General features: G+C 38.4%; 1 protein-coding gene across 3 annotated transcripts; it reads left to right on the top strand.

Moving 5' to 3' along the window:
- The first annotated feature begins 1,411 nt into the window (after positions 1–1,411).
- On the top strand, positions 1,412–24,162 carry LOC101161575 (ligand-dependent corepressor). 3 transcript variants are annotated; one of them, XM_020709599.2, is made up of 7 exons: positions 1,412–1,555; positions 10,095–10,160; positions 10,555–10,631; positions 10,859–10,991; positions 11,173–11,493; positions 11,591–11,687; positions 13,092–15,356. In XM_020709599.2, exons 1-7 carry the CDS (start codon positions 1,459–1,461, stop codon positions 13,990–13,992), a joined length of 1,692 nt encoding a protein of 563 aa, XP_020565258.1. In that variant the 5' UTR covers positions 1,412–1,458; the 3' UTR covers positions 13,993–15,356. The 3 variants fall into 3 exon arrangements, with proteins under 3 accessions (XP_020565258.1, XP_020565256.1, XP_020565257.1); XM_020709597.2 differs by lacking the exon at positions 13,092–15,356 and adding an exon at positions 18,193–24,162 and having other exon boundaries at positions 1,428–1,555; XM_020709598.2 differs by lacking the exon at positions 13,092–15,356 and adding an exon at positions 18,193–24,162 and having other exon boundaries at positions 1,434–1,551.
- Positions 24,163–24,259: the final 97 nt, after the last annotated feature.

Below are 24,259 nucleotides of genomic sequence, written 5' to 3' on the forward strand. Positions count from 1 at the left end.
TGCACCAGAAATAATGTATTACTTTTTTGTTTGTTTTCTAAAAGAACAATTGAGGTTGTACATTTTTTGGTAAAGTTTTTGTTTTGTTTGTGGATGTATATCCAGCATGGATGTGTATCTACAGAGAAATGATGAAGCTATCATTTGCATGTCTTGTATATTTGGATGTATATGTATATATGTACCCTCTTTCACTTCTATTTTTTAAAATTTTCCAATCAAATCATGACTAATCATATTAAGTTTGATATATGTGGATATGTCTTTTGTTTACCTTCTATAGTTTTTTGTTTTTGTTCTGATTGCTTGAAAAAATCCCTTCCAAATCCATATCATATCTTAAACAACAGCATCTAGAGGATTGAAGGTCATGTGCATCCAAGACCTAATGACCACTTTCCTGGCAGACTGAGCCAGAGGTGGCATGCCTTCTATATTAAGCAGCTTCAGTACTGATCTGATGAAGACCATGTGTAGTTTTACAAAAACTTCTTTGGCATAATCTGACTCAACAGTGAATAATGTATTGGTTCATTTTTCTTAATCAACAGTTTCAAACAATGAAACAAACTTAAGCACACAGTATTATGGACTCAAAACAATAGTGGAATTAGATTTTTGTTTTTTCTGTGTTATAAAGAAAAAGGTGTGGTTAAAAATATGAAAAAAGGGTCTAAAATAAACTATAAACAAAGCAAAACAAACATGAGGTGAAGTCAAGAGAATTTATTGCATATGTAGGTTATTACTTTGCAAATTACGATAAAGCAAGTAAAGAAGTTAGTAAATTTTATTTTTCACACTTGCATGCAGGCATCATATTTACACAGTAGTAACACTGCAAATGAGAAAAGAAATGTGATAAAGCAATTTCAACACAAAATTAATGCATCCATGAATGCCTAATGACCTATAAATTAACAGTTTAGTTTATACATTGGACAATTTTAGCAAGAAGAACTTCAAAGTCAGACTTTTGCTGGAGATGTTTGGCCACATTTTAGTGCAGGTCAAATTTCAGTCTGTCTTAGGAGAATCCACAAATACATCCATTAACACGTCTAAAGCATGTGGAAGCCTAATGAATTCAGCTCATAATAGTTAAGAGTTGACTTTGCCGCACAGTCCCAAGAGTGTGATCCATAGCTCATAATCTGTATATTAATTTGACTGTTAATTTACAATTTAAAAAAGGGCTGTCAACATTTGATTTACACTGCAGGAGGTTCTGTAAATCAAGGGACATAATCTAAAATGTTCCAATTGTTGACTCATATTACTGTAAACAAATCTAAAGCCAATCAATTATTTGTCTTTTGTGGTTTGTGTTTAGTTTGGTACTCTAGTGAAAATGTAGGCATTCCCCTTCACGCGATTGTCTGCGTGAAGCGTGCGCGTTCACGTTGCCCAGCGCTTCCTCTTTCCGTGCTGGTGCCCGCCAGAGGAGAGCGATAGAAAATGGCGAGTCTTTGCGAAACGCAGCAAGGCACAATCGACAGGCGCGGCTTTCGGCAGGAACTTGATTCGTGGCGGCACAAACTCATTCATTGTGTAGGTAAGAATTCTGCCAGATACACATTTCACAATTTCGCTAACTCAGCGGCCCTTTAGCGGGCCATTTGTTGGTGTAAATAACCATCTATTACGGCACTGACTCAGGGCATCTCCCTGCGACTTTTTTTGTCCTCAACTGTTTCGCTTTCACGGCAACCAGCCGGAACTGTTTAAAAGGTGACTCTGTTGGGCTGCCTCTGGGGTTGCCGTGCCATTTATGTCGTCTGTGGGAGTCAGCTGAAGGCTGAAAGTATGCGCTGCCATAACGCTAGTTTGTTTAAAGGGCACTACGGTTGCATTAAAGGGAGTGTCACTGGATGTCGCGTCGGCTAAAGCGACCCCTTAACTGAAATGCGCGTTCTCGTGCTATGATGATATCTTGTTTTTGGGTGGGGGAGGGCTATATACATCCTTCGGGGCATGTTCTCGGTTAACAATTGGGTTCTTCGCCTTTTCTCAAGTTACTTTTCGTGAACGCGCATGTTTAACGTAGAGGAAGTAGCTGAGACCCCGCTGATGGTCCAGTTTCCTTTTCTGACAACACTTCCGGAACCTCAACAACCTCTTTGGAACAACAAAACAATGCAGCAGTTCACTTCCTCCACATTATAGTATATATATTTTACAATATAGGTGTAATTTTCCTGACTTATTTCTTTTATGTTATATAACTAGGAACAGTAAAACTACTTTTTGCATTAGGTTAGTTTACAGTTGCAAACTTTTGGACACAATGACGCGTTTAAGGACCAATATTGTCACAACTGTTGTACATTGTCAAATAATTAGCATGCAGGCTTGTATAGCAGAAGTAAAAACAAAAGTTTAATTTACAGTTAAATTGAGTCAAACTTCAAACTAATTATCTGTAAAAAAAAAAAAAAAAGTAAAAAATCTGTATTGCATTGACCGTAAAAATGTGAAGGTTTCTGTCTAATATGCAAATAAGTATATATATTTGCATGCAAAGATGAATGATGCAAAACATGAATATAAAGGGAGAATACTTGCTTTGTGTTTAAAAACAGTTTTATAACTGTAAAACCGTGAGCATTATAAATCATTATGGGCCTTAAATGACTCATTGTGCAGGAAGACCTTTTGGAAAAAAATGTACTATTTTGATACCTAGAGCTGGCTTTAAAACCTTAGTTTCATAAATGTTAATGGATTTTCTCTCACAAAATTCATTAATGATTCCTAAAACCCTTTGATTTATTTTTGTGAAAAGATTTCCCGTGTCTCTGCTACTGCAAACATCTTTTTTTTGTTTTTACCTGAACTTAAATAATTTTTTAAACAAAGTTTCACTTTTTTAAGTTTAACAGTTGTGTGAAACTTTCTTTTATAGCTAAGTCAGGGCTCCAGACTAACTTTTTTCACTAGGAGCACAGTGGCCCCTAACTGAAAATTTTAGGGGCACAACCAGAAAATTTAGGGGCGCATACCGTAAATCAACATGCTGACCAAATCTACTAATTTCCACTGTATAACTAATAAATACTTTAATAATAGATGCAGAAATTACAATGTGCTGTTTCTAATTCAGTGTCACATTTTATTCTTCACTTTTGAAAATGCAACAACAGGTAAACTGACAGCAGCATCGCTGTCATGACAGTACAAATAGTTAAGAAAACTGATGGGAATTTATCTTTGTGACACCAAATAGGTGCAGCCAAGATGCACAACAAGCGTGTTTGAGATCACCCAGGTGGACTCAACGCTGCGCAGATCACCTGGTGTGAGACATATATTTTTGTTTTTGCTCCAACATCAACTGTCAATCATCACAAAAATATTGCGAGAAAGGGGTGGGAGCAAGGGGCAAACCTACCCGGACACAGCTGGAAACTGAACTGACTGAAAGCTGCCCTACAGACTACAAAACAATGCATTATGGGACATGTGTCCTGATGGTTTTTGTAGTTGAGTGATTAATTAAAATAATTTAAAATACCAATTCGTTAAAAAAGGCTACATGCATTACAAAACATTAAAATAATCGTAAAATAAATATATAATAACACAGATCACACTAAGGGGGAGAGGAATATTAAAACTAAATTGAATGTTTAGGACAACTCCAACTTCCTGTTGTCCTTTAGTCTTGCTGCAGATTCGCCTTTATCCCACAGCGCCCCCCCCCCCCCCCCCCCCCCCCCCCGGCCTGGTCTCCCCAACGATCCAGGCGAGGTGCCGGTTCATCTCAAACACGTCTATCGTTGCATTTTCCCCACGTAGCCCCGTTTTCAAGCCCCGTTAGCTGTCACGCACGTACGTGGGGGACATTTATTCTCCTCAGCTGACCCGACTCCCGCGGGAGCGGTGTGCTGCCGTAACAGCCGTGCATAAAACCGTTTGATGCGCCGCCGTAACCGTAACCAAAACTTAACCTTCCTCCGGGTCTGTGTGACCCAGAGAAAAGTTCAGCACGGACTGCATGTATTTAGAAAATTACGAGCGAATAGATACGTTCTAGAAAGGAAAGTAAGGAACTACTTAATGTGGTCCGGGGAGGGAGGGGGCTGTAAGGTGTCCTGCTTTCAAGCCCTGTCATTGTCCCGCCCCCAAGAGTCATTTACCCCACTGTGATTGGTTGGTCATCTCCGTGCACGACAATGAAAAAGTGTCATTCATTAAAACTGGCGGGCTGCAGTAACATTAAATTTTCATTTAAGGCGGGGGCCGCAAAATATCATCTTTGGGCCCAAATAGCCCACGGGCCGCGAGTTTGAGACCCCTGCTGTACACTAGCCGCAGGCCGGAAGAACGAATCAATAGTTCGCTTGCTCATAGCTCAGACGCACATATCAGGTTGTGACTATATTTGTCTCCGTTTCCTTCCCACAGATGTTTACGCGCGCGCGAATATCTGTAGGACCCGCCCCCTCCACATATTTTAGCCACTTACAGTGACTTATTCTTCTCACACGCAGTGGCCGCCTCACAGACGGGCATCGCGCAAGAGTGTGTGCTCGCGTTTCATGAGTATGTGCGCGAGTTTGTGTGTCTGCCTGCGTGCGTATGCGCTCGCGTCTCAGATTATTTCATTGATCATTGACGTGCCCCTTCCACATTTAATGTATAAAAAAAATACGGAGGGTGGGGGAGGCAAATGTTACATCCAGTCGCACATGTGCGACTGGATGTAAAATTCAGTCGCACACTCTCAAATTTTGGTCGCAAAATGCGAGCAATTGGTCGCAGTCTGGAGCCCTGTAAGTAGAACTAGCAGGAATTTACTTTGCCATGTTAAGTTTCTTAATATGACATTTTGAGTCTGAATTTAATGTCTTGTAAACATTTTTTTAAACAATTTCCCTTCTTTTGCCTTTAGAGAGAGTCTGATTTTACAGTTAGAAAAAGCTTAACAGTTTATACAGAACAGCTAGATAAAACCATTTAGAAATGAATATTAGTATATCATCAACAAACATTTAAACTTCAGACGGGTTTTGTTCTTGTAAAGCGTTGACATGTGGACGTGGTGCCCTGATATGTGGTTGAGCTCTTCATAGTTTATACAGAATTTACAGTTAGATTTCAATTAATCTCAGTGAGGTTGTTGACTGCAAACATAAAGGTTGCTAGTTGTCCAACTGGTTGTATTACGATCACTGCTTGGTTTGTGAGTCCTGTGTAAATTTGACAAACGCCCCTTGTGTTTGGGTTGTATTCCTAAAGCTGCTTGGTACATGACAACAGTATCAGTCTGGCTTTCTGCAGAATGGCATATTCTGTCCACATCAACAAGGACACACTTTTGTTGGGCTTTTTGGTGGACATGGTTGCACGCCACTGCCCCACCACCGCCGCCACTCCACTGTCTCTGAAATGAACATTTTGTCCTCGTAACGAACGTGAGCAGTAAAACTGCAGGGCAGAGACAAGCACAATTGTCCCATAGAACAGTGACAACAATAGTGTGAATGTTTGCACCATACATGTGTTTATGGATCATCAGCCTCCAGATGCAAACGGCGTTGCTGAAAATGTGGGCTCTGTCTAGATTTGGAAGAATTTGGAAAGCAGCAACCCAGCTGATGAAATCAGCAATGTTTGGAATTTCAGTTATTAATGCTAATGTTTGCTAATTGGAGAAGGAGGATAAATGAGGTTGTGAAGTTTTGTGGCTCCTTTTTATAAAATTAGCACACAAAAGTCGTTTTGTTCTCCATAGGCTTACAAAACATGTAACCAGTTTTTGAAATGATTAAATGTTTGATGGTGCTTTTTAAGTCAAACATCCTTTTTTCGGTTAACTTCACTATGTAAAACACTCCTTTGGGGAGCGTTGTGACATTATGTGAAGCGGCTGAGGGAGTCAAACCTACAACCAAAGTCTTTTTCTAAACTGATTAGCCAAAACGGTGAATCGTGTAAATGTTATAATAATATACACAACTATTTTCACTTGTTTAATAGACAGATTGATTTGCTTGCTAGAAGTTGGGTTATTTTGCTCTTTTTGTTTTTGGTTTAGCAAAGGTGAAAATGTTATATATTTAGATTTTTTTTTTATCCTACTAAAATGTTGTCTCTTAAATAAATGTTCATCCGTCTCTTTTTTATTGCTGTAAGTCTGCATTTACAAAGATGAAGGTGTTTTTGAATCTACGTGTAGCATTCCTCTACAAACTGTATTTGTTTGTTTTTGGGAGTCGACATAGATACATAAAAGGTGGTTGGGTTCATTTTATGCCCATTTCCCCCTTAAACATTGGATCAGGGATTTAAACAATATTTACCTTGAAGGTAATGTCTGATTCCTTCTGCTACAGTGGAAGGAAAACTCCATATGAAATACAAAAAGACAAACAAAGCAGATGAAGCATAAAAAAATACAATTGTTAAAGTCTAAAGTGTACATTTAAGCATTTAGGGTCATGTCGACAAAGTGTAGAATTATTATTGAATTCCTTCAGCTTTTTTATTTGACTGCTATCTAAAGTGCGGTCTGACCAGATCAGCGGCTCAGACGTACCAACATGGATTGCTTCTGACACTTCACTGGATTTAATTTGCCTAATCTACTCTTTACTAAAGACGTCAGTGAGGATGCAAAAGGCTCAGGACCTAAAGGATCTTTTACCTCCCACAACAAAAACAAAACAAGGGCCAAGGGGGTATTCCAGAAAGCATGTTTAAACTACCCTGACTTTAACCCTGAACTCTGGCTGAAATCCGCCTAAACTTGCTGACTATGGGTATGTCAGTTCCAAAAGACCGGATATGAGTTAGCGTAATTTCGCTCGACTTTGTAACCCTGGGTTAATACACATGCACGGCAAGTACATAAAGACATTCTCAATGGATTGCCGATTTCCAGAGTCACCATGGAAATGCGTGGAGAAAAAACGAGAGCGCTATACTTCAGTGAGACGGAGTCTGAGATTTTAATGACGGCGTATGAAGATTATATGCCCTTCAAAAAAGTAATACGGCTGCATCAGCAAAAAGAGTTTCTGCTTGGAGAAAAAGAACGGACAAAGTAAACGCATGAGTTTATATCTCATTTCTATTTTCATTGAGACGCATATATATATATATATATTATCCAACTTAAATGAATGCATTCAATTGGTAACAAGTGATTGAGTTAAATTTATTCAACCTACTTCCTTACGTCTATCCAACTCAATATTTTTTTTTACAACTCAAATTTACATATTTATCTAAGTAAATGTCTTATTACTCCAATTCAATTTTTTTCCATCTTAATTTATTTTCCTTCTTGAACTCTCATATGTCTAAGTTTGAGACCGCAGGTATTCTCATTTTTATAACAATAAAATGCATGAAGCAGTAGGGGTTTGCAACATGACATCATTTACCATTTCTCTGACTTTAGCATTACATCACTGAGCAGTAGGGGTGCTACATAAACTCATCACCCTCTCCCTCCCTCTCACTCATGGTGTAGAAAGAATTAAACTTAACAGGGTAAAATAACTCAGCAAAACACTGTAAAACAGCTTCAACTAAACATATTTAGACAACAACCTACACTTCTACCCAAATCTGTCCAGACAGGCAAAGGGAATGGTATCCCACAATTCCTTGCGATGGCGATCTAACAGCAGCACCAAAGTTACACCTACTTAATTGAATTAATTTGAATGAAAGTAAAATAACTGTCTGATAACTACGTGTTATTTTTAAGCTGACTGGACTAAAAAAAAAAGATTTATCTTCACTGAAGCAAATAATCAAGTTAGATCAATGTAAAAAAGTTTATTTTTCTAACATCTATAAGTGGTCTTATTACCCTTTCATGGTGGAAAAAGTATTATCTGAGCTTTTTCATCCACTAAATCATCTTCAAATGGACACGCCATGCTCTTTCACCTCTCTGAAAACAAACTAACCTTCAACTAAATCTGCTCCAGACCAGGTTATGTTTAGAGCATGAGTTGCTATGGTAACTTGACATACCCTGAAACATACCTCAATATTTTGGAACTGAAAGCTGAGGTTATCCACTTCCTTAGCTTCAAACTTACCGTGGTAACTCGCATAACCTGCTTTCTGGAATACCCCCCAGGTCATGTTGGGTTTCTATGACGCTGAAAGGCAGTTTCTAATGTAAAACAATGGGATTTGGTTTTGGTGAGGTCACAGGAACTTTAGAGCCAAGGATATTTCTTTCAAATTAGTGTGACTCAGCTGTCACACTCTGATTGGCCCAAGGTCTCTGTCTGAAAAAGATAAAAGTATTTGTGTTTGTATTCAGCCTCTAATCAAAGAAAGAAAGCACCTGTTTGTTGGAGTCTATGTATGTTAAGTGTCGTGTCATGGTTGCATCAAATTCAGACTTTCATGCTAATATGAATGTATGGATAAACTTTGTAAAAAAAAAAAAAAAAGAGGGATGTTGTGAAACTTCTGTTTGAAATAGTGTAGGTTTCATTTTTGAGGATTGCCTTGTTTTTATAGCTTAAAAAATGCAAATTTAAAAAGTTGACAGTTATAATCTGAAACTTTGATAATGTAAGACATGTTTCCCAATTGCTGAAATGTACTGAATGTGCTGTTAATGTAACAATTTGGAGACATTCCTTGAAAGTGTGGAGTGGGAAAACACAAACATGGAAACTAATTCCTAGCAACAGAAAGAAGACATTTAAAGAACTTGATGGTTATTTAAATGAATTTAAAGCTTTTGTGAGAACAGCTAAGTTACAGTCTTTTGTTCTTCAGAGCTGTAATATCAACTTCATGATTGTAAAATTTGAGTTGAGAAAGGTTCCTCTGAATTATTTTGTGTCATTGCAGTCCTGAATCTTTAGCATCATTTGGCTTGTACTACAGTAGTTAATTTATTAAAGTCAGCGAATTTGAACCAATACGCGTAGTACGTGCTTCAAAATGACACAATTTGAATTGCGCTCAACTGAAGACTAGTTTTATGTCATGCTACAGCTCTTCCAAATGAAAAGGGATGACCCAGTTTTTGACGCGCGCCTCTGAAAATGTTCAGAAATGGGATTGGATAACTCCAGCTGAAGTTTTGTGCACTAACCCAGAAACAGACCCATGACAGAGCTACGGGCAATGCTCTATGTTTCCCAGCCCTCCCTCCCCTTTATGTGTGGTCAGTATGAGAAGTGGATGGGGAATTTGTAGGAAAGCATCCGCTGTTGACGGCTTGTCCAGCACTTTTGAGTTTTTAGAGCAAACTTTCCTAAGGGATTTCTATTTTCACTACTTTTTTGGCTCTTTTTTTATGACTGTAGTGTAAGTATGCAATTGCTGTAATTTTGAAGTTTGATTTTCTTTTTTTTTTCTTTTTTTTGTAAACTTAACACATTTTATAAAAAAAAAATCTATTGTATGAATACCTCTAGGCTGTGTGTTCTTGTTTCCCTTTGATTAAGAACTATCCTTCTGCTAAAAGATGTCAGATACGTTTAAGTCTTTGAGTGATACAATTTAAATGTTACAACCTAGTTAGGAGATAAAGTTCAGTTAACAGATGTTCTCTTTGACCTCTTTAATGCTCCTTTCAGCTCATGAGTTGTCATGGATGGCTGTTCTAACCCTGGGGCAGGAGCCAGATATCATTTTGTGTTAATGCTAAACAAACACGCCACAGTTCATACATTTTCCTTTACTGTCATATCTTTGAAACATGCTTTCTCTGGAGTTTTTTTTTCTTTCTGTTTGAGAAGATCTAATCTGACGTTTACTTGACAAAAGATTGCATTTGATTTTAAAGTTTCTCATGAAGGGCACATTCAGTCTATTATATGGGATGGATTCTTTAAAGGGAAGGCAAAGGGAGTTCTGTTTGTATGGAACATATCAGACATGGACCTAATTTAAAGTGCTTTGCAAAAATTCAGTCAAATTTTTTTCTTTCTTAGTAATTGGAGGAAAACTTGGAGAAATGAGCGTTCTTACCAGATGCAGATTTCAATGTAATCATGGTTGGAAAGCAGAGAGGAGTTGTGACTTTTTTATTTATTTATTTTCCCAGTCCCAGTAAACCTGCCAGTTCAAACTAAATATTTAGAGGCTGATGTCTTTTCTTCCAGGTTTTCAAAACATTCTTGACGGTCTGATTGGGCCGGAACTGGTTGAAGACCTAAAACTATTTAAGGGTGAGTCATTTTTTTTTCTTTATTGGTATTTTACTAGAATACTGGTGTTTTGTACCATATTACCCAATGCAAGTTCATTCTTGATTAAAATGCATTCTTCCGCTTGCAATGGAGATCACAAATTTAACATTTTGAATGGCAAGGGACTCTTTACGTGGTTATACAATAAAAGACATTCTTGGGATAATAGTAGGTACTGTTTATGGCGTAAGTAAGTATGTGTGCTGTGAGATGTGGGGGTGGGGGGGTCTTGCTTATACAAATCAGAACACATTCATTACCACTTACTCTTGTAAATTGATGTATTTATTTCGACTGAATGTCTTGCTTTTTAAGAGTTTTGCTGTCAAGAATCACTGCACCACAAATCTTTTTTTTCCCTTTATGTCCACAGATTTTAAGCATGTGGCATTGGATTGGTCATTCCACGAAAACTGCCTGTTCTGCTGTTTGAGGAGAAGTAAAGTAAAAGTAAGAGTTCTTTTTTTTTACATTTATAATATTTATTTGGGTGGTGTGTTCAGCTTTAAATGTAAAAGAAGTCCTTGTTATTTATGAATGCTGGTGTCATAGTAATGGAATCATAATTATCTGAAATTCAGTTTTCGTCTATTTAAATCTAAAATCTTTATTGCTGTGTATGTGTTGTTTTTTTTAAGTGTAAAGGCCATTGTTTAAAGGTTGTTGTCACTCGACAGGAACACTTACTGGGCGTAAATAAGAGCAGACTTAAAGGAAATGCGAAGCCTCTCCTCGTTAAAGATCAGATTGCAATCGGCAAACTCGAGAAACAAACGGAAGACTTTCTCAATGCAGTTTTCTGCAGAAAAGGTGAGTCTGTTTTCTTTAGGTTGTGGTTGCATTCGTGTGTTGTATTTTTGCTGACCAACAATGAACAATTTGTTTAAAAAAAGAGGTCGGTGAGATGTACAAAAGCTGCTTTGTTAGTAGTTAAGCAAGTCACTCCAGATGCATTTAAAGTTTGTACATAAAATATTTGGTTTTCCTTCAGACATACCAAGTTTCTCGGACCCTCGCATTCCAATAGTGGCTGCAGAGATTCTTCAGACAATGATTAGTCAATTCGCTGGAGAGTATACATCCAAAACAAGCTGCCCTCAGAACAGTCACCCAGACCCAATGCCCCACACTGACCAAAGCCTGCCTGGTCAAGCCTTGCTCTCAGGGGCTCCGCCTCCCACCAGCCCTGCTGCTTTAGCCACCGAGACAGCGCCCAACCAGAACCCCGTCCTAAGCAAGCTCCTCATGGCTGACCAGGACGCTCCTCTTGACCTTACCATCAAAAAAAACCCTGCAGAGTCCAGTGAACAAGGTAGAGTGAATGTGTTCATTATGTTAATTCTTCAAAGGTTATTACAGCTGGTGAACTGGTTAGAGGTCATAATATTGGAACTCTCCTTTTTTAACAGATGGAGTGCTAGACCTGTCTATAAAAAAGAAACACTATAGCAGCAGTCGGCCTGTCCACAGTCCTTGTCTGTCACCAGCTCTATCCGTGCTAAAAAGGTACGAACTTCTTTTGACCTTAATTAAAAGAGTGCTATACTAAAGTCCAAACTTTAACATCAATTTCATAAAAAGAAGGTCATGTGGCCAGTTGATGGTGTGATTAGAAACAAATAGCAGTAAATACAAAATTTGTGGATTTTCACTCATCAGAGTTCATCTCTGACAGAAAAAAATAGAAGAAGCTTTAAAAAAAATTATTTTTATGAATATGAATCTGCATCGTCCTGCCTTTTTGTTGCCATGTCTGGTTTTAGAGTTGAGTGCTTTTATTCTATTGATAATTTTTGATGTATTGTTAGTTTGTTTTGATTGTCAGTGATCTGCTGAAGAATATTGGGTTTCTAATTATCATCTCTATAAACCATAGTAACTCATAATAACTTCAGATGAAATTGTGGGAAATTGGTACGATTATCTATTCTGAATGAAAACTAAGTTTCCTTTTTTTCCCTTTTTGCTCTAATTTATCATAAAACTTAAGTTTTTGCATGGATAATTATTTTCTCTCAAAAACCAAAAGAAAATCAAATGACTTAATACCAGTGCTATTTGACCTGATATAGGAAAAAAAATCAAAAAAGAAACCTTTTCTCTGTCAGTGGGAAAAGGCCTCTAATCATGTGGATGTATTTGGCATTTTTACTATTTGATTTCAATATAAAAAAAAGTTTATTTATTAAACAGGTGTATTATAAAGTTTGGTTTTATGACTATTAAATAAAAATTTTTCTATAATTTTCTTTATTTTTACTCTTTATTTTTTATTCAAATTAGTGCATTATCTTTGTCTGCCAGGAGCCTATCGATACATTTCAGGTGTTGTACATCTGATTTTCAATCCCCTTTTGAGCATGACGGGTTTATTTGACGCATCTCTGTACATGAGTGTGATGTAATGATTTCCTCTTGGCTTGTTTGTTCTCATAAAAACCCATTCCTGGTTTACTACCGTAGTTTATTGCTGTTGCTTGTTCAGTGGTAACGTCACACAAAGTGTTGATGGCTGTATTTGAATCAGTCATTGGTGTTCTACATTTTTTTTGTCTTCCCTGTCTAAATTCCACTTTTATAACGACTGCAGAAACAGGAAATCCATTCTTTCTCTGTGTTTGGAGACGTATTTAAACCTGTAAAAAGTTTTTACTTTTGTTGTTTTACTTTTACTGTTTCTTTTTTATTCTATATTTTGTTGTTCTTTGTATAGCTACATTTGCAAAACCAAAAAACTTGTATCTTAAGACTTGCAGACTTTTGTACAGTTTTGTGCTTTTTCTAAACCAAAACTATAAGATAAAGGAGTGGCCAACCCCCCCACCCCCACTCCCAACCCATCCTCCTTTAGAAAAGAAAAAGGCCACTGTGGAAGCTCTGCTTACATCCAATTTCCTTCCATCTAATCAGGGGATCCTTGAGGGCGGACGGACAAGTCGGGCTGGTTATGAGGGACCTAAAGGATGGGAGCAGGATGTTGAATTTCGGCCACTCCTCCTGTTCTAAGCCTACCTCACCCCTGTCATACTCAGTGCACATCAAGGAAGAGCCTGATGTGGAGAGCGATCCAGAGTTGGCTCTGTCCAGAAACACGTCTACTGAGGATTCCAAAGCTCGTCTGGGGTTTTTAAAACTAATCCAAGTTAGAAATGGCACAGAAGGGACAGAGCACCTTAATGACATACCCAGGTTATTAGAAACTGGTGGACTTTTGACAAAGTCACCTTCCATCCAACATGTACCTAAGGAACCATGCAAGGGTCAAGAACTGTCCCTCTCTCAAACATCATGTTACCATCTGAAAATTCCCCAAGTGCGAGTATTTGCCTCAGGACTGGACTTCATGTCCCACAAATACTCAGGATCCCTCTGTCAGAGAGATTTTGGACAGAAGCTCTGTTCTGTTCTACCCCAACAGATACAGACCCAGCACAGCGGGACCTCCAATGGCTCCGGTCTAGAGAAGAATGTTTGCCCTTTACCTGTTGAGCTTCAAAACCATGGGAGTAGTCATTCAGAATATGACATGGGTAACAAGCAGCCAAGGAAGAAACGAGGGAGATACAGACAGTATAACCTGGAACTTCTGGAAGAGGCCATAGCTGAGGTAATGGGTGGGAAAATGAGTGTGTCTAAAGCCCAGTCAGTCTATGGAATTCCACACAGCACCCTGGAATACAAAGTTAAGGAGCGTCTGGGGACCTTGAAACATCCCCCAAAAAAGAAAACAAAGCTGATTAGCCTGGTGGAGAAGCAAGGTGTTTCCCAGCCCACAGAAGAGGGAATGCTCCCATATTGTGTCCAAGATTGAAGTAAAAGCATCTGAAGAGAGAGAGGCCCGATCCTCCCCATTGTGGGACACATCTTTAACAATAGCCCTCACACTTATAGTTTCAACTAAGACTTGGTATGTAGCGCCCCTGTGTGTCTTCTCCAAGTACTGTCTTCTGAAAGGACAACATAAAACTGACCACTTTAACATAAACATTTCATGTATGAACTTAATGACAGCTTCTCTGCACTGTTGGGGAAATACACATCTGTGGTTAAGGTGCACTCTTATAATTTAAAAATAATGTATTTGATATTTATTTAATAATTGATATTTATAATTGTATTTTTTTTTCTAACTACTTATATTACTCTTAACTTTTCCCTCTTAACCTAACTTCTTCCTCACAACCTATTGTTCACAGTTGCTTAACAGCAGAGTTGCACAGCTCCTGCAGCCATCAGATATAAATATGTATTAACTATTGATGTAAAACGAGAGGAAGGCAGAAGTTTAGGCCCTGCTTAAATTTTTTTTTGCAGACATTTTCTTATTTTATGTTGATTAACCAAAAAGCCTCCTTTTCCAGTTGAACTTCAATGCAAATGTGCTCTAAAATTAAGATTTAATAATAATAATCATTTTAGAGTTGGGGCCTGTTTTTGACTATTTAATATAGTTACATAAGTAGTTGTTTAGAAATCATAGTGTGATAAAAGTAAAAACGTACATGTGTTCTTTTTATTTAATCTTTAACAGTAAAACTGAAGTTATTTATGTGTTCATCAAAGCTCAGGTTCATCCAGTTTTCTTGAAATCTGTTTTAGGAACTTTTTGTGGTGCGACTGAAGTGGTTTTAAATGGAAACCCGTAGCTGCTTAGGGACGCGTTTGTCTAGCTTTTGTGTAGAACTTTTGCCTGGAATTCTAACTTGGCCTTGTTCAGCAGGACACCTCACGGTGCATTATCATATTTACTGTATGCCTTTTTTATTTTCTAGAAAGCAGTGCTTTGATTTATTGCTAAAGCACACCTAAACACCCCTAAAATTAATACAATCAGCAGGAAGAGGTCGTCAAACATGAAAAACTAACATTTGAAGTACTGCATTAACCCTAAGTAAAGATGCCCTCTACCCTTTTTTTTTCTTTACCATTTATGGATTATGTTGTTTAAACAAACTTTATAAATTTCAAAAATGAATTTTTAGTTTAGAAAAATACTTTTTTTTTTTTTTAGCACATTTGCAAAATGTAGTAATATAGTACCTTCTGGTGAAAAGCTACCAACAGCTTTAAAACATTGATATTTTGATAAAAGTCTGTTTTACTTCACAGCAGAGTTTTCAGTACATAACTTTCTAATGTAACAAACCAATTGGTTAGCTACCTCTCAGGAAAAAAGGATCCGGTTTAAACTTTTAACCTTTATTTTTTCAGTGTTGCAGTTTCTCATGTAGCAGCTTCTTCATACTTAAGTCTATTGTAATGAGTTAGGTGCTATGTTTAGGTTTAACCATAGTACATTTTAAAGCATTCTTTTTTAAATGAATACAGTAAGTCATTTTTATATTTAAACTGTTCCTTTTTGTTTTGGCCTTCACATGAAGACATTCAGGATCTAATCTTAATGTTTAGCAATAACAAAGGCTTGTTTTGTCTCTCAACACGTCATTTTTTTGTTCCTAAACAAAAGACAATTTAATTCCAAGGATAATTGGAAAAACATTTGTTTAATTTTCTTGTGTTTAAGATCAATTTCTGAAGTGAAAGTCACTGATATATTTTATCAGCAAATGCCTTAAAGTAACATAAGATTGTTAAAGGCTAGTTGAGAAATAGATTAATTTAAATGCTCTATAAGTGCTCGCTTTAATTTTAATTGATAAATACGTGAACCATTGGCTGGGTTTTCAAATATCATATTATGCAGCTCTGGAACACATGTTTGCTGTTTCAGTATTTTTTTTATATCATACAGTTAAAATTGTAGACAAAACGTTTTGCATGATTGGACTAATTGAACACATGTTGATATGTCATTAATAGGTTAAGAGAATTATCTGCGACCATCAAATGCTGTTAAACCAGTGTACTCTCAAAACTGTAACTGCATTTCTGTAATTAAAATGCCTATATTTATGTTTTAAAATCCTCTTTTATTAATTTTTTTCTGTCAAAAGACACTTTGTACGGTGGCCCAGAAGGGTCACAACACAACACATTAACTTTATACACAACACACTAACTTTACACACAACACACTAACTTTACACACAACACATTAACTTTACACACAACACATTAACTTTAAACACAACACATTAACTTAACACACAACACATTAACTCACAACACAATAACTCACAACACAACACAATAACTCACAACACAACACAATAACTCACAACACAACACATTAACTCACAACACAACACAATAACTCACAACACATTAACTCACAACACAACACATTAACTCATGGCCCAGAAGGGTCACAACACAACACATTAACTTACCTCACAACACATTAACTCACAACGGAAGTAAAGCAGCAATTGAAGTGCTTTTATTCTGAAATTTCTACTGGGCTGAGCAGCTAACTACCTAACAGAAAGTAATGTCACAGTGAGCTGTGGAGGGAGCTGCACGCGCGCTCCTCTCCTCTCCTTTTTTCCGCTCTGTCCTCTCACACAGGCACGTGCAGTCCCAAACACACACGGCACGCACACACAGGACGGAGCAGAAAAAAGGAGAGGAGAGGAGCGCGCGTGCAGCGACAGAGGGGGGTGTCAGAGCGGAGGGAGGAGTGTGTGTTCATATTGTGTGTGTTTAGAGGAAGGAGAACCGTAGTAAAGACAAAGTTTCTGGCAACACTGCTGCTAGCTTCTCTTGTAGCAATAACGTGCTCCCTCCACAGCTCACTGTGACATTACTTTCTGTTAGGTAGTTAGCTGCTCAGCCCAGTAGAAATTTCAGAATAAAAGCACTTCAATTGCTGCTTTACTTCCGTTGTGAGTTAATGTGTTGTGAGGTAAGTTAATGTGTTGTGTTGTGACCCTTCTGGGCCATGAGTTATTGTGTTGTGAGTTAATGTGTTGTGTTGTGAGTTATTGTGTTGTGTTGTGAGTTAATGTGTTGTGTTGTGAGTTAATGTGTTGTGTTGTGAGTTACTGTGTTGTGTTGTGAGCTATTGTGTTGTGTTGTGAGTTAATTTGTTGTGTGTAAAGTTAATGTGTTGTGTATAAAGTTAATATAGAAAAAAAGTTGGATAAGATGCTCATGTTTATTAATAACCAGCCATAATCTAGTATACCGAATGGTGGTTTGTTAGTTCAGTTGAAATAAATTAGAGATATCTTTTTATAAAAGAGCTAATTGAACTTTCAAGGATTTAACATTTTTACATCTTCAGGTACTTCACTTCATACCTCCCCTACATGCAGGGATGTAAAATAAACTTTCTAAAGCTCAACTTTACCAAGTTAAGCTTTGTTTTATATCTATGAAATTTTTTCCTTTAGAAGTTAAAGACATTTAATATTTCCTAATTATTTGGTGTCGAGTTAAAAACGACAACATTCATATTATACACTTGTTTTAAACTTTTAACAGGTATCAACATAAAACCTCAATACAGATATTAACGAAGACTGTGTGACATGTATCTTTAGAAAGTAGCATTTTTCTAATTTGGTCAACAGTCGTAATATTTTTTATTTCTTACACCTACCAGCCTATTTCTTTAGGTGGTTCAAACATTTTAAGTCACAGTTATTGTGGTATTCTGCAGTGCAGAATGGTAATGAGAATATGTACATTACAAATCTTTTCTTTACTATAACAATGCTTTTTGTCATATAAAATTGCACTTCTTAAAAATGATCAGCAGTTAAAATGGAAAGGATCTGAAAAAAATCAAAACAATGATTTAGTTTACCAATATTTTGAAATGGTAACGTTTTTGCCAAATATCATTTGCACGTTGCTGTCGCTTTTGTATTACTTAATGTCTAAATGTCATTTTTAAAGAATGTATTAATGTAACTCCTAATAAATAAATATGCAGTGATTTCAAAATAAAAGTATTCATGTGTGTTTTATTTATTTATTTATTTATCCCCCCCAAGCAAATGTTGCTGCCCATATTGTTTGTGTGCAAACAAGTTTTTCCTAAAGTTTACAAGAAAAAAATGTGAAGTTACAGTACAATAACTTTTTCTCATCCTTGTTTTCACAGTGAGTCTCAAGACTTTCAAGTGACGAAAGATCTGCAGTCCACCTCCACGCTGAAAAAGTTTATGACCAAACTCTGTCTGCACCATCAACGGCAGATAGTAGAAGCCATTGGTTTTCTTCAGATGGAAGTCAAAGCCCATTCGTCCACCAATGCACAGAAAGCCTCTAACAAAACCTCAGGCTGCCATGAAACTGCTTCTTCCACAGTCACGCCGGAAAAGTCATGCCCTGAGGTAACGTTACCCAATGAATCTACTCCCAAAGCAGACGTCCATTCTATACCAAGTAGCTATGCAACAAACAAGATTCCAGAGAAAGCCTTGTCCCTTAAAACATCACTAACTGCTAGCCCTGTATCAGGGAGTAACCAACCTGCGGGGACTCCCTTCAATAATTCAACAGATGGAGAGCAAAGCAGTTCCAGTGATCATGCACCTCTTAAAATGAAAATAATGACCAAAAATGCTGCGGGCAAGAAAGTGTCGTGTGTTCTCAATGCCAACTTGTCTTCTCAATCTGATGCCACGGAGGAGAGCAAGTGCAGCTTGAATTCATCCAACAGAGCAGAGACACAAAGTGCCAGACTCAGTTCCTCTGTGAGAAGACACAATCAGACGAGTTTAATGCATCAAGCTAAGCACAGAGAGGATCTCGGACATACGAAAAAAACACAAGCAAACTTAATTTCAGTTCACATGACCATTCCTTCAGATTCTGCTAGGACTGCCAGGAAAACTATCAGGACATCATCTGAACATCAATCCAGAGACTGCAGAGCAGTGGTTGACCCAGATTTGGGCCACTGTGACATTGTTTTTATTGACAAACCAATTACAGAGTGTTTTAAGGAAAAGCGACGTGGCCTTCTCCCTCGTCGGAATGCCAGAAAAAGCACCAGAGGACACATGTATTCAGATGAAATCTGGGAGTTAAAAACGGTTCGGACATTGGCTGGCAGGGGAAACTGTCCTAATCCAATGCCAGAGTTGATCACTTTAGTCACTCCGAAGCAAATGCTTTCTAAGCCCGAAGGTGTGCCGCATGTTAATATGCTTTTTGCGGGAACATGCAGGGAGACGCTGGAACAACAAACCCTCTCTACGGAGTCTAATCAGAGCGTACTACCAGAACCAGGAGATGGTGTGGTGGCAACAGATAGTAAAGTAGACAGCATAGTAGTTGAACCTAGTCAGACTGATCAGTTTCACACCAAGGCGCCCTCTGGTCCTTCTTCTCCTGAAAAGAGCCCAGTAGAAAACAACGTCACTGATCTGATCAGAGATGTAGAGAAGGAAGCAACTGTAGATTCAGACACAGCACCAGAAAGTAACGGTGTCGGTCAGCATCCAACTGAAGTTGCAAAAGAGAAATTGATAGAACCTAGAAAGATTGTAGATCAAATTTCTGAGCAAACAGCAGCAGAAACAGGAGTGGAACTGTTAGAGAAGGTTACCACAGATGCCACTGAGCCCCCCAACCCATCAGATGAACAAGTAAACATTGAGTCTATGCTTCAGCAGAATAGTGATCCATCAGCAGAAATTCAAGTTGAGGAAAACACTGAGAAAGATGAAGGGGAGAACATGGCAGATGGCCAGTCTCAGAAACTTGAACCTGAGGCACAGCTACATCAGGACACCACTGAAGATGCAGAAAAAGTCTCTGTGCCAAATGCAGTAGAGCATGAAATAGAAGAAAAAGAAATGACAACACCAGAAAATGTTGATGGTGATCTACCCTTAGAGAGTAAAGATAGCGTAGAGAACTCTGATGTGGCTTCAAAGACACTTGATTCTCTCTTGAAGGAGTTGCCACCTTGGCGTAGGAAAAAGACTTCCAAAATTCAGCAGTTAACACAATCAGAATCCAGTATAGTAGGTTATGTTAATGGTCGGCCCATATCTTCTTCTGACAGAAGCCTGCGTCACAGAGGAGGTAGCAACCCCACCTCACCTTCTAACAGTCCTGTAAAGTCTGGGCAGAATGTGTCCAACAATAGTTTGGCTAACTCTAAACATGAATCGGATGTGGAAAAAAAGAAACGAGAGAGCAGTTCACCTGAATCTACTGTACTTGTCAATTCTTTAAAGGGAACTTCTACAACTCAGCAAGTTACAGATTCATCTTCTGATGCATCATCAACTAAAGTATCTGCACCTTTGTTAAGAAGTAAACAAATCCTTAGACAAAAGTCTATTCAGAGAGATAATTACATCTTACCTGTGCTTCCTGATCAGTTAACCGATCTGGGTCAAAGTACCAAGTCTAAACGTCAGCTTAGATCATCCAGTCAAAAGGAAAGTGGAACTTTAGCACCACAGACCAATTCAAGTGTTATCCTAACTATCCCCCCCCCAAAACTTTCTACCCTTATTCTACCACCTGCAGACCAGCTTCCTTCCTTGCTCCTTCCTGATTCACTTCCTGTTACTACACCATCTTTGAGCTGTTCATCTGGACCCTTAACCTCTGAAGATTACCAACAAAACACAGTCCCAGAATGTCCTAAAACGGATGTTGGCGCACAGCCAATAGAAGTAACCTCAGAAGAGGTGCAGCGGAAAGAACAAGCAAAAGGATTTGAGACCAAACAAAAGTTAAGATCTGCAAAAGTTGTTGAGTGCAGGAAGGAGGAGGAGGGGAAAAAACAGCTTGATAGTCACAAACCGAATTCAATAGAAAATCAGAGCTCCGTAAAGACTGAAGTTCAAACGCAGTCAATGCCGTTAAGAAGTAGACGTAGTTTGCAGAAGGATTCAGAGGGAAATGACACTTTGATTCAGAAGAAAAACACAGATTTTATAGAGGACAGATCTATAAGTGGAGAGGACAGCAGTTCCTCCACCTCAAACAAACCAAGAAGAATGCCGCTGAGGAGTGAGACCATAAAACCTGAAATGTTTCCTCAGTCTGTTTCTCAATCACAACCAGCAAACAGCAAAAAATCCACTTTGAGGTCACAAAGATCCCTTGCATCTCCCGCCAGTGCTCTTACTGATACTGCAAGACAGAGCAACCTAGCTAGCCCTGTTAAGACAAATAAATCTCAGATGAAGTCTCCTTCAGCTTCTGCTGCATGTATGCCCCACAGCTTGCCCTTTGTCGTTGCAAAGCATGAGCCCCCAAAACAAATACCCAATAAGTTCTTTGAAGTACTGACTGGAGAAGAAGGTCAACAGCTTGTTTCAAATTTGAACCTCAAGTATGACAAAATGCAGAAAGGTTGGGTGCAACTGGATAAAGAGGGCCAACCAACAGTCAAGTACAAAAATAAGGCAGACAGGCAGGCAGCTATATGGAGAAGTAAACGTAGGACACGCAAACCAAAGTCTTTGGAACAGCAGAAATACTCACCAGTCCAAATGCTATTTATGAAAGGTTTTAACCTCTCCAGCATCTGTCGCTGGTTCCTGGAGTCAACAGAAACAAAATCTCTTGTCATAGTCAAGAAGGTCAATACGCGTCTTCCGTCAGAAACTCAGCTGTGTTTCCACAGCTCGTCCGGTGTGTCTGGAACCTCACAAGGGGTGTTTCCAAGCATGCAGGCTGAACGCCTAAAGAAACATTTGAAAAAGTTTGCCATTGCTTCCCCCGTAAAGAGCAATGCAAAGAGTAAGAAGCTCATTGCCAAAGCATTGGAGCAAGTAGTGAATGGAGTAAAAGGGAAGGAGAGAGCTGAACCCCCCAGCAATACTCAGACTCTAGAAAAGCCATGCACCTCCACCAAAGCTCGTGCTCAAATCCCAGATTCTCAAAAATCTTCTGGAAAATCTAAGAATCCAGCAAGTGCCCGAATCTTGAGGAAATACTCAAACATCCGAGAGAAGATGCAGGTTCAGCAGTCCACTGTTAGACTTAAGGAGGCTTCAAAAATGTTGCAGAGTAAAAAATTGAAACCCTTGGCTGCTACCAAGTCTGCTGCCAAGGCAAATGTAAAGCCATCCCTGAAGGGGAAGAAATTAGTTGGACCAGGTATCAAGCAAGTGAAAGAGTCAAAGTTGGAAAAAAGGAAAATATTGGCTAAAAACCAATCGGCAAAGCCTTCCCTTCAAGAGAAAGCAGTCAAAGCTCAGGGCAGTAGTAAAGTTACAAGAGATGCAACTAAGAGCGAGCTGCCAAAGAGAGTTTCTCAACGGCTTGGGCTTTCTAAAGAACCTGAGCCCAGCCCTGTGAACACATCAAGAAACAAGGTTACCAGTAAGAAAAGTGAAGAAGACAAAGCAGAAGTGGAAAAAGGTTCACCAAATAAAGTAAACTCTGTTAAAATCCAAGCAAAAGAGTGCCCACAGAGCGCAGCCGAAGTCAAAGGAATGGAAAATGGTGACAGCCCTTTGCAGCAGAACACAGATGTGAAGGCTCAATCCTCTCTTGACCAGGTACTCACTAGATCCCAGAAAAAAATGGAAGCAGCTGCTCCTTTAAGCCCCAGTGTTTCTTCAAAGATAGACACAAAGTCCACGGTTTTAAAAACTAAACCACCCAAAGCCATCAAGAAGGCAGATGAACCCGCCCTTACAAGAAGTGGTGCTTCAACCAGAAGTCAAACCGCCTTGCTGCTACCTAGTGCAACTAGAGTGGGAACCAAAAGACCTCAGGAGCCTTTGGTGAACCCCACAAAGCGCACCAGGACAAAATAAGGAGATGGCTCACCTTCAGGTCTTCGGAAATTTACTTAAAAGGACCAAATACATGTGCGTGGTTATTGCGTGAATTTCCTTCTCAGCAGGAACAGCTAAGAAGGATCTTAATTTGAGATCAAGTTGCTTTTTGCTGTAGCAATCCTGGACCTGGTTGGAGGTGACAAACACCGGTTTCAGCTCAATTTTAAAGGTGGCAAAGCAAACATCAGGCGTTTGGTGCCGTCTTTCCCAAATTTCATTTAGCATTTTTAATTTGTTTGCTCTCTTGTACATAGCAGTTGTTTTAGACAAAAGCGCGTTATGGTTTGCTGTTGAGAGCTTGACAGGAGGGATCCCTTACTAACTGTAACTTGGCAGTTTGTTTCTCCAGCCTGTATTCCAAACATGTTGTGAATATATGAATGATGTGACCAGGTGCCTTATTTATGAAATGTAATGTAAACAAAATGTGAATTGCCTCCCCTGTTGTCATAGGCAGTTGACGTTCTTGTGTTCAAAGAACAGATTTTGTTTCTTGCAGTCTGTGCTTCATCTGCTAAATCTAATCTCCCTATAGCATTAAGATTTTCTGACCCAACTGCGCCTGACTAGTTTTAATGTCCACTTTCCCATATCATTAACCTTATAAGCACATAAATTGGTCTGAAGTGTTCATTGGAACAGGTCATAATCTGTTTTAGTCTTTGTATTGTTTGGGATGTATTCCTGCTTTAGGTGTTGAATATTTTACCTGCTTTATTTCTTTAAATGGACACCTTTAAGGCCTAAACTTCAAAGTGTGACTTTGAGAGATTTGGCTCATAAATCTTTGCAAGAACATTTTGCACGTTCCAAATTCATTTTAAAGCTCCACAGCTGTTAGTGATGCATTACCGGGTGACAATTCCTCCTTTGATTATTCACAAACTGGTTCTAGAATTTTGTCGCAGTTCTGTTATTTTATCGTCACTAACGGCCAGTTTTCAGAACATGACGTCTATATACTTCTGCATATGTGTAATGTCAAGAAAAAAAGGACAATTTTAGTACAATGTTATGATATTCTATTTTTTTTATTGTGGTCATTTCCTTTAAGAGAGTTAGCTGTTCATTCAAAACCGTTCCCCCATTTTATTATTTAAAAAAAAACACGTAGGCGACAGCAGATCTAGAACCTCCCATGGAATATCAGACTTGAACATGTTTATTCTTTACACTTGCTATTTAAAGATTTTGATTGTATATATTAGAAAGAAATACCTGCTTTATTTGTGGTAAACCCAAGAATAATGCATCTTTATCTTCAGAAGTTGTATTTTTCTGGATTTGATAAAAAAGATGTTTGAATTTCATTGTGTCTTGACTGTTTTATTCCAGCACTTCTTATTGATCAAATCTACTAATTGCTTTTTTTTTCTTTCTCAATTAGCACGGGAAGATTTGAACGTT

The sequence above is a fragment of the Oryzias latipes genome, chromosome 15 (assembly GCF_002234675.1).
Source record: "Oryzias latipes chromosome 15, ASM223467v1".
In the NCBI taxonomy this organism is placed as follows: domain Eukaryota; kingdom Metazoa; phylum Chordata; class Actinopteri; order Beloniformes; family Adrianichthyidae; genus Oryzias; species Oryzias latipes.